General features: G+C 36.6%; 1 protein-coding gene across 2 annotated transcripts in view; it reads right to left on the bottom strand.

Moving 5' to 3' along the window:
• Positions 1 to 4,692: 4,692 nt before the first annotated feature.
• EGFR (epidermal growth factor receptor) overlaps positions 4,693 to 11,572 on the bottom strand; it is a 229,312-nt gene continuing 222,432 nt past the window's right edge. The window contains exons 25-28 of one of the 2 annotated variants that reach the window (XM_074283621.1): positions 8,774 to 8,941; positions 7,675 to 7,722; positions 7,325 to 7,427; positions 4,693 to 5,978 (exon numbers count right to left, since the gene is read on the bottom strand). In XM_074283621.1, coding sequence (XP_074139722.1) covers positions 5,605 to 5,978; positions 7,325 to 7,427; positions 7,675 to 7,722; positions 8,774 to 8,941 — 693 coding nt within the window. In that variant the 3' untranslated portion in view covers positions 4,693 to 5,604. Of the gene's footprint in view, positions 5,979 to 7,324; positions 7,431 to 7,674; positions 7,723 to 8,773; positions 8,942 to 11,572 lie in introns of both variants that reach the window. The other variant, XM_074283620.1, reaches the window with a different exon arrangement.

Here is an 11,572-nt window from a genome sequence, read left to right as displayed (position 1 = left end):
GGGCTTCTTTTCCTCCCTCCCTTTCTTTCCTTCTCTCTCGCTTATTTAGCAAATTTTAAAATGTTATATAAAAGCCAAATATTATTACTATCATTGTTATTGCACCAGAGATTTCTGTACCATGTGCCCACCTGGAAGTAGATAGGGGGTTTCTTATAAATTAGAAATTTCTAATGACCAACAATTAGGCAAAATAAAATCAATTAAAAGCCAGCAAATTAGCAATAATTACATCTAACAAATTCAAATATCAGAATAAACAATGACTTGATCCAATTAATGAATTCTCCTATTACTGTCAATGTCTTTTAGTTCACCCTGATTTGGGGAGTGGAGATGAAGCTATGGGGGGATGTTATGGATTTCTATCTTATGATACTTGTTATTTTCTAAATGAGCAACTGATCCAGAAGCAAAATGATATAGATCATATAAATTAAAAGAATAAAAACCTCCAATTTCTGGAATCGAATTCCAGGTCTTTTTCTGAGTTGACATCTTGCTTAACAATTGAATTAATGGCCTTTGGGGTGAAGTGGTAGTTATATTCAGTAGTGAAAGTACATAGCCAAGAATGGATGAATGGAATAATTTTCATACATGAACATCTTATAAGGCCCTTTTCAACATGAAGTCAGAATAGAATCATAGGTTCTTAAGTAAGTTAAATGAGAGGAAAAGTGCCCAGATCCATCCACTTAAAGTAGAATGAGGTTTACTACAGGTTTAATCTGACAAGTATCAGAACCCTTGGGATGGAGGATGGGGTAGTGACTCTTGAGAATTTGGCATAATTTTCATTGCAGACCTGGTAGGAAACCACAACCATGCAGGCTAAGGAGCATGTTTTCTCATAGAGTTATATAAACCCTTCCTCATTCCAAAGGGAGAATCTGAAACTGCAGTCCTGGGAAAAGTCTTAGATGAAATGACAAATGAAGAGATTGCTAAAGGAATCTACACCTTTTCTAAGGTGTAGACTTTTTCAGTACATCAATGGATATAATAGAAAAGGGGTATAATGAGTTAAATGGTAGCAACCTTTCAGATCTGATCAGGCTGGAGTGTGATACTGATACAATAAAATGTTGATTATTGAGGGTAGTTTAGTGGAATCCAAAGTTAAGAGTAAGCAAAGCCACTGGAATATGCAAGCTTGACACCCCTTGAAAACTTTAAAAACTCTTAAGACTCTCTGTCAATCTGAAAGAATTAGCTTTCAGACAAGTAGAGACTGAAGCATAAGGAACAATTGGCATTGTGATTTAAGGACAAGCACGTTGAGTTTGAAGTTTGGAGGCTGGATTGTCCAATCTCAATCCCAATCCAGCAGAATCTCAGTGTGATGGCTTTCTTAGGACTTTGGATCATGTCTCCCATTGGACCCAAATGACATTGTCTTACTCATTCTTGATGAGGGCAGAAAATACTTGAGAATTAGGTAACTGAACTGAATCTCACCCTGTAGAAATGAAATCACCTCAGTGCCAGCTGTCAGCTTCCCACTACATGGTTTAGTTTACAAAGAAAAATCCTCTAAGTGAGTCTCTTTGTCTTTGGGAAATGAGGCTGGCAACTGAGTTGGTCACGAGGCGTTTGGCATTTCTACTAACTGCTTTCTGCACCTGCATTTTCTAATAGATGCTTAAAGCCATGACTGTTTGGATTAACACACTTTCTAGATTCTTCCAAAAGCACTAGGAAACCACAGTGACCGCTCCCCTCCTTCTAAATAGGGTCCCAAATGTCTTAGCTTTCCCTGTTAGTAACTCCAGTACAACAACCATGGGAATCAATTTTAACAACCTCCCTACAATGACAAAGTAGTGGTCTCGGTGGGGAGAATTGTCCAATTATGTGATTGGCAGTAACTTGGGAGAGCAACATGAAATTCAGTCTTTCTTGGGTCATTTTAAAACAGACCTTCAAACGTATTTGGAAAATCATTTGAAAATGCCTTCTCTAATTACTAACAATGTCATTTCCCCCTCTAATCTGTCTACTCGAGGCTTTTGGCACCATGTTCATAGTCCGTAGATTGTCAAAGTTGTAAGAGACCTTGGCGTGTACATTTTTCCAGAAGGGACCTTAGGGGTCAGTGGCCCAACCTCCTCATTTTATGGGAAGGCAATAGATTTCCATTGTTTTGATGTGAGGGAGCATGACAAATTTAATAATGCTAATCAGAGTTATAATCAGGAGTCTTTTTGGTGCCTCAGTAAAATATCATAAACTTCTATCTAGGTTAATAGAAAGATGTGTCCCCTCACTCAGGAGGAATCTATTTTATTGAAGGAGATATAAAGACCCTAAGACAATAGCTCATAGACTTGTTTGGGAAATTAAACATGGGAAAATGGTTAGAGAAAAGTGGGATGGAACCCTTCCCTTAACCTTTTTATAGTTATCTTCCTATTTTATTATTTATTTATTTGTTTTTGGGGTGAGACAATTTGGGTTAAATCACTGCCCAAGAAGTGTAAAGTGTCTAAGGCTGGATTTGAACTTCCATACTCTTGACTGCAGTGCAGGTGCGCTACCCACTGTGCCATCTAGTTGCCCTGTGTCTTCCTCTTTAAACAAATGATTCTTATTAGCTAGGTGACAAACTTTGTTCTTCTAGGTTGTTGAAGGATTGCCAAGTCATGAGCATTTTAAAATTTTCATTCTTAGGATAAAACTTTGGTTTTTCCATCCTACAAATGACTCCCTGGCTGATAGTATACAAGTTAAAATAATATGCCACCTATGTTAATCACTTTTGAATTATATATATATATATATATATCCTCGTGCCTTTAATCAGATCTGATGCTGGTTTTTGTTGTTGTTGTTAAATATTGTTAATTTTTTTTGTTAAAATAATGACAGGATCATTGGTTTGGTTACAGTGAGAGCTATCAAAATTTTACATTTATATTTTTAAATGCCCACACCTCTCTCCCCCAACAAAACCAGAATTTCATGCCCCACCTTCCATTTCCTTAAAGTTAGTCCCTGACTTCAGTTCTTGTGACTGACATATATGACAACAGATTTCATTCTGAATGGCTAGAGGCTTGGAATTCTGTTTCATTCAATCAAATTAGGTATACTCTCTATGAAATTATTTAAAGACCTACAACTTAAAATTCATCAGAGTACTTCTACTAGATTTGATATTGAAGAATTCCAAGTTCTTAGGAATTTCTAATTTCTTAGCTAAAGTTGCTACAGTAAATATGTAAGAAGAAATGTAAAAAAAAAAAATACATCTTGCCTTTTCATGGCTACATTTCATTTGAATTTCATCTGTTCCTTTCTAGCACTTACTGATTTTGTCACAGGTTGGAGATAGGATTGTATGAATTATTCGATTGCTTTTCTGATAAAGGACTATAGGGTAAAGTGCTTTTCTTGACAAGAATGATGAAATGAAAAAAATCTACCAATGATGACTTAAAATTTCTTTTTTTTTTGTAAATATTGCTTCATTTTTCCATTTTAAAAAAAGGAAAAGATGATGAAAACTATCTACAGAACTCTGGGAAGCTAAAAAAACTTGCCTAAAACTAATAAAATGGAATTTCTGCCTGCATTGTTGAAGTCTGACTCAGATACATGGCCACCTAATAGTTAAAAAACAAAGGAAACACTGATTCCATTTCCACAGAGACAGAATTAAATGATTTTTTTGTTTTTGTTTTTGTTTTTTTAAATTAAGTACTGTCTTTGAAGCACCATTATCTTGAAAGTAACAATTTCTAGGGTAAGCTCATATTTTCAAGGGTGCACCATTTACATGCATTCAAATCTAGGGCCTCTGAATTAACTCAGTACCTGGGAAGTTGTTCTGTGGGTATTGGTTTGGTACTAAATCATGATGGATTCTTTTTACAAACTTGCTGTCCTGGGGGGATTTATCTGCCATTCACTGAATGTCATTAGTAGATAAAGTGGGATGGGAGTTTCAAACATTTAAAAAACCAGTCCAACCTGTTTATCTGTCTCAACATTGCACAATCCTCTCTTTTTTAATGAAAACAATTTTGGGTGTCTTCACAAACTTAATAACTTCCTCTCCAGCTCCCCCCTCCCCTTTCCAAAAATATTTGTGGACTATCATGGAGACACAGCCATTAATTTCAAATTCACCATTTAATATTTAGGATTTTTATTGCAACCTCTCAATTATTGCCTTTGCATTTCTTCTATGAAAAATAGAGCCACACACACATTACACATAGCAAGTTGTAAGACACTCTATAATCGTTTTTTTTTTTTTGTTTTTTTTGTTTTTTTTTTTTCCACAGGATCTAGCCCATTTTTTGTAAAGAAAAGATTTGGGAGAAAATAGTAAATGTTTTGGTAATGAATAAAGTGGCTTATTCATTAAATTTTCTTTCATAAAAAAATCTAAAAACTGTTAAGGCCTAATTTCCATGGAATAACGAAGGTAATATTTAGAAAATGAGAACAATTTCAAGAACAATTTCAATGTCATTTCCCACCCTCCCTCCCCCCTTTTTGGATATCTTCATTTTTAGGTTTATATTCATTTTAGTATTTAGGTATACACTTATAGGTTTGCTTATAGATTCACCTGAGACTCAAGTTCTTACTTGGGCTTGCAAACTTCTGCATTTTCATCCCATCTTAAAGGCCCTTAGTTCAAATGAGGGTGAGTACAAAAGGGAGCGACAGTTTTAGCTGTTTTTGTTTTAGGGTCTTTACTCCCCACCCCTACTCTATAATAGAAGCCTTGAGAGAAAACATTTTAACAAGTGTAGTTGCAAAGATATGGAATGAAAAAAGGAAAGAATCAGATGAGTATTCATAATCAAAAAACACTTAAAAAAAACAACAGCTTGAAGTACCGTGGGCACATTTACAACAAAGTATAGGGAGAGAGACTTCCTCCCCTTAGTTTTTGTAACTGGTATGTTAGCATGACACAGGCTGGTCTGTTTCATTTTTCCATCATGAACCTGTATAAACCAAGAAATATTCTTTCTTGGCCTTTGACTTGTAAAGAATGATATTGAAGACAAAGCCAATGGGAATGAATTAAGTTGGCTAAGGTAAAGAGCTCAAAGCTCATTTTCTTTCATCATATGCTTCTTTGTCTCAGTCTAGTCTGGATGCCTTCAGGGAAGTTTATGTTATAGTCAATAAGATCTCTCTCATGAATGTACCAATGGAATCTTGGAAGGAAAAAAAATACTTACAAACATTATTATTTTTTCAAACGTATGGCGTAGAAAAAAACTAACTTCTGTACAAACGGAAAAATTTGCTTCCTGGGCATCTTGCTGTTGATTTGGGAAGCCTCACAGATTAAAGATGAAGGAATGCACCTGCAATTTGTCACTTGCAGAAATCTGCCTGGGATCGACTCCATTATATGCCCAGGTAGGGGGACAATTCCAATGGAAGACAGGTCCCAGAACGTACCAAAGGAAATAAAAGCCAAATGTGGCAAAGTCTGGCCCATGGGCTTGAAAGGAAAGTTGTGAGTAAGTGGCTACACCGCATGCGTGCTGCCTTTGCTGTCCATAACTCAGTCCTAGGGCAGCTGGATTCCCTGGCTAGAGGAGGGAAGGTGGGAAGGCTTTTGGCAAAGGGTCATGCTGAAGCTTGAATGAATTCGCTTTGTTGTGCTGCTACTCTGAGGTACTCAGGATTTTCCGCAGCAGGAACTTTAAAAACCCCATTTGGCTTGGCTTCCTGGGGAAAGAAGTCCTGCTGGTAGTCAGGGTTGTCCAGACTGATTGGGTGGTTGGCCGTTGGGTTCCAGCAAGAACTGCTGTCAAAGGTCTTTTTGACCAAGTTAGGCTGGGTTGTGTTGAGATACTCAGGGTTGTCCACTGCACTGCCGTTGTGTGAGTTTTGGTACAGAGAGTCTTTAGAGGCATCTGGGTTTAAAGGCTGGTTGTGATAGACAGGGTTCTGGATGGCAGAACCCATGCGGTTTTTGGGAGCCGTCTGGTTTATATATTCTAGAATAAAAAAAAAAAAAAAAAAAGGGAGGATGAATTTCATGAGTCAAGTTAGGTATATATATCTTACTCTAGACAGTTCTTTCTCCAGGTGACTAGTGACACTGAAGTAGGAGGAATATAGGGAAATCTTGGAGAATATACTCATCTTCTTTAACTCAACTCTACATTCCATCTTTTCTCTTTCCTTTACTCTTTGCTGTTCAGTGCTGGTGGAATAGTAAGAGTACTAGAACTAAGAAATTAAGATGAGGTTATGGGAATTATATTTAAAGGATTATAATTCCTAGGAGAAGAATGTGGCAGGGTGGAGATAGGACTAAGAGAATCTCCTAGGCAGTTTTAGGAATATCTCTGAGGTCTAGAATGGAACTAGGACAAAGAAATGGCTCCGGGTTGTTCATTGTTTTAATCGACTGATCAAGTTATTTGGGTCTCACCATAGCCAGTCTTCATATGCTCAGGTGAAACAATATAGACAACCAGTTAGTCACTCAGTTAAATTCAATATAAAAGCTCCATTAGAATTCATTTGTCACATATTTACAATAGAAACAGATTGTCTTCAAGCTAGGGTAAGGGGAGAGGTCTGAAGAGATCATGGAGCCTTGCTCTCTGCCATTAGGCAGCAAAGACATAATCATCATTTTGTATCTGGAACTTCTAATTCCAAGAAAAATAAAGATACTTGATCATATTTATGTAGCTAGAAATGAGGATTAAATTTAGGTCTTTTCTCTCCTACTCCAGGGCCTTTCTATGACATAATGTTTGATGTGCAATTTCAAACTCAAATGTGTTTTAATCTCTTCAAAAATCTTCACAAAGACAAATTAACTATTTTGGACTCTGGATCAGCACTCCGGAGACAAAAGGTGGGAAAATACTCTATTGGAGTCACCACTGGCAGTTTTGTCTTTAGGGTAAATTAAGTGGGTGATGGGTAGGTAATAAGGTATGTCCCCAAACAATCTAGTAGGTAATCTGTAAGATTGGAGGAGGGAGGTGGGTGCAGAGAAAGGGTCATCATGTTGACAGGACCCTGGGGATGGGGGCATGAGCAGTTATACTCATGTACTCTTGTGGTCTCATGGGGGAACTACAAAGTAGGGGGATAGAAGTCATTATAGGGAGGAATGTCCATCCCCCCACCCCCCTACCCCCCTCATTAGTCTTCAAATCAAAGCCCTGGTCACTATATTCAGTTATAGCTTTGCATTCTGTGAAAGATATCGCCAGCACATTGTGACAGATATCTATAAGAATCAAGTGAAACTGATTTCTGGTTGCTGGTTTTTAAGGGCATGAAAGATTGTAATGAAGCTATTGATTGTAAATGCACTCACCTGGCACAGGCTGGAAGCTATCATCCACACTGTCTTCAAATAAGACAGTGGTGGGATCAGAACTGTATCGCTGAATGAAGCTTTCTTCCTTCACAGGACAAGTCTGCTGGCAGAGGAATAAAAGAAAGCCTATCATTACAGTAAGAAAGAACACAATACTGCCCAATTCCAAGCCCATCAACTGGTTAGTTATGACGTTGATTAGGGAAAACAACATTTTGTGGATCTTTGATTTCATTGGTATGGGTAGGGGAAATTTGGGAAGAAAGGTTTAGAAGAAACTATAAAAACAAGATTATCTCATTTCATAAGAAAATGGTAGCTATGGGTTAGTGTATATTCAGACTTACCCCATTTCTATCAATGCATACTGTGGCAGAATTATTGCTGGTAGCACTCTGAAAGAGAAATTCAGAAATTTCTTTTAGGGGACACATATCACATAGTCTTATCTCTGTCACTGGGAATCCTTAGCTGCCTGCCAAGGCTTAGCTCAAAGCTCCTAACCACCCTGTCTCTCTGTTCTACCAGAAATAGCAGGGAGGTGAGATTCTAAAATGTTCTTTTTTGTCTTAGCAGTTTTAGGAAGCATAGGTTCTGGTATTGGAATTGGTTTTCACCATGTTTTAATTGAGTTTTTACAACTGAGTTAGAAATTAATACCTGAATTTGGGGGTTCAGCAAATCTATGGGATTCACTCTTATTTTGGGGTAATAGCTTCCTTTCTCCCACACAAAATAAAATCTGGAAAATTCTCTTTGAGGAATAGACTTTTGCCAGGGCCCAGAAAGGTATCAGGTATATATTTAATAAATATATTTCATAAATGCTTGCTGACTGATTTTGAAAACATATACACACATACACACATCTATAAACCTATCTATGTGTATGTGTGTATATATATATATACACACTACATACACATACATATATGCACAACATATATGTACTATATTAGTATATATGCTATAAATGTATAAATGCTAAATTATTTTGTAAATTCCAGATATAATTAGTATAAAAATAACAAAATTTTTGATTTTCAGGTCAGGCTTTATTTGGAGATGCAATAACATAATAGAGGAAGAGAAAGAGTACATCTCAAAGCCAAAAAGACCTGGGTCTTGCCATGTTATATAATTTTGGACAAATTACTTAACTATTTCAACAGGCAACTAAGACTCAAAATTGCAAAGGTTTGGCACTGCTTCACCTGAGGCTTCCTCACCCCCATGAAATCAATGATCTAGTCCACATTCCTATATGTAAAGCTATAGCTATAAAATATCAAAATTATCCATTGAATAATGCAAACAAATGTTGCCTCATTGCGTGACTGAATTCTACCCGAGAGGTGAATGTTTTCCTTTTTGTCAATGTAATACATTCAAGGGGTTTGTACTGTGACACTATGGATGCAGCTTCAATCAGAACAACATTTTTACCAGAGAGCTTAGAAGAGGCGTGCGAGATGTGGAGGGGCTGTTGAAGAAACCTTGCTGTGGAATGAGGTACTCATCTGCATCTACGATATCTTCCATGTCCTCCTCTTCCATCAGGGTGCGATAAAATTTGGAGTCTGTGGGGCTTGGTAAGTGCATTCTTTCATCTCCCTGTCAAAGAAAAGGGGATCCTGTAAGGAAGAGCTCTTTACATGCTATTGCTATCTGGGACAAATTGACTTCATATGAGTCTACATTTTAGCCAGAAAAAAACAAACAAACAAACAAACAAACAAAATATATATATATATATATAAAATGCTTCTTTAGGGTACATGTGGAACAAAGATTACTTATATTGGTTTTAGTTCATGCAAGTGTAAAGTCTGATTTTACAAGTAGGTAGATATATTGGCCACCCACATGGAGTAGAACACTGAGCAAGATTCCATCTTCCTATTTTATTTTTAATTTTAAATACTAAATAGTAAAATATTTCCAACTTTACTTGTCATGCCACCCAGAATTCTACCCTTAGAAACTCCTTTCTTGGGGCAGCTTGGGGCAGTGGATCGCACATCAACCCTGAAGTCAGGAGGACCTGAGTTCAAATCTAGTCTCAGACATTTAATACTTCCTAGCTGTGTGACCCTGGGCAAGTCACTCAACCCTAATTGCCTCAGGGGGGAAAAAAAAGAAACTCCTTTCTTTAGGTCTGAAAGTCTTCTTTAAGCATTCACTGTTAAAATGAAAATTATTCTGAGAAGAGCAATATCTTAAACTTCAGGGTTTTTTTTTTCTGTAAAAGGGGAAGTTGGATTAAATTAATGGTTTCTAAATTTCATTCCAGTTCTAAATCTTTTTATCCTATGATTTTAAGTCATATATTTTTTAAATTTTTTAATGGAGTGGGGGGAAGGAGGAGAAAATTTTGTACACAAGGTTATGCAAGGGTCAATGTTGAAAAATTATATATCCATATATTTTGAAAATAAAAAGCTTTAATTAAAAAAAAGTCTATACAATGACATTTTAGTGAAGACTAGTTGAGAAAATGGGTAATAAGAATGGGATTTAGGTTAGATATTGGGGAAAGTGACTGAATTCCTTCAGGGCAGCATCAGAAAGAGAAATAAAAAGGGTGAGGCAACCCAAAAAAAGAGACAGGAGGGCAGGAAATATAAACTTCATCTACTTTTCAATTACACTTGGGGCTGACTCCAGATTTGGCACTGCCACTGGGCATTAGAGTTAATGTTTTGATTGGGAAAACTGACGGGATTTTAGTCCTGACATTGCAGAAGGGTACCACTTCACATATATAAAGTTTTTCGAATTGTAATCTGGTACTATTCTTTAAGCAACTTGCCCACGGTCACACAGCTAGGAAGTGTTAAGTGTCTGAGACCAGATTTGAACTTGGGTCCTCCTGACTTCAGGGCTGATGCTCTATCCACTGCACCAACTAGCTGCCCCCATTCTGGTACTATTCTCAAATATTTCTTAGAACTCATTCACCCTTTCATCTTAAAACAAACAAAAACAAACAAACAAACAAAAAAAAAACGTTATAAGTTCTAGGTCTACATGTTATAAACAAGATTAATTTCTTTCATTTCCAGACTGGAACTTTTTCTAAATTGGTAGACGTGCAAGATTATTTTACCATTAGTAGGCTTATCTTTATGTACTCATAGCACCATCTCTATTGACAAAAAGATCTAAGTGAACTTAAAGATGGCATTTTTAGTCATGCTTATACTTATTTAATTGCCATTAATTGAATGAGAATTTAAGACCTCTTATGAAGTTTGTTAAAACATTTCATTTTACATATTGGGAAATTGAGGTCCTGAAAAGCAAAGTGAGAAAATTAGTAAATGGCAATCAGGATTCAAATCCCAATTCCTATCATAGCCAAAGTGGCAGATGAGTCACTCTCTGCTTATAATAAGAAAGGAGGTTATCCCAGATCTTAAAGCTATTAAAGGCCTTTTAGACCAGCAGTTCAATTTTTTATTCTACAGGTGAGAAAAGTAAAGCCCAAACAAGTTAAATGAGCCATCAATAATGCAAAAAATATAAAGCTTAAGAAATTATAGGATTTTGGGGCAGCAAGGTGGTGCAGTGGACAGAGCACCAGCCTTGAATTCAGGAGGACTTGAGTTCAAATCCAGTCTCAGACACTTAACACTTCCTAGCTGTGTGACTCTGGGCAAGTCACTTAACCCCAGCCTCAGGAAATAAAAAAAAAAAAAAAAAAAAAAAAAAAAAAAAGAAAGAAAGAAAGAAAGAAATTATAGGATTTTAAAAATAGGAGGTACTTTAGTCCTTATGAGTCCTTGACTTTTATAGAAAAAGAAAATCAAATCCAGAGATAAAGCAACTTTTTTCAGGTGGTAGAGATGGGTGTATACAATAGCCCTGTGGCCTTCTATCTAGTGTTCTTTACAATTTGTGCTTTTACAAATACATCATAAATGTGGAATTCAGCCAATGGAAAACAATACTAGACATGATGATGATTCCAGACAGCCCCCTAGATGTTGGGAGATATTATAAAAACTTAGAAGAAGAACACTGTCTTCCTTTTTCCCTTTTAATTGTGTCCAACATATTTTCTGCAAACACACAGTGCAAGCATAAATTCTGGTATTTTAGCTAAGGACATAACATCCCATCATTTTTGAATAAAGTTGGCCAACAGTGATGTTATCCAAGTACTCAAATGGATTGATGTGAATGTTTCCTCCAGTGATACAGATTAAAGCCTTCCCATGCTTTCCTATCCTGTCCATGTCA

Source organism: Sminthopsis crassicaudata, chromosome 1, assembly GCF_048593235.1.
Source record: "Sminthopsis crassicaudata isolate SCR6 chromosome 1, ASM4859323v1, whole genome shotgun sequence".
NCBI classification, from domain to species: Eukaryota; Metazoa; Chordata; class Mammalia; order Dasyuromorphia; family Dasyuridae; genus Sminthopsis; species Sminthopsis crassicaudata.
Note: the sequence above shows the minus strand (reverse complement) of the source record. Positions and strands in the feature narration are given on the sequence as shown.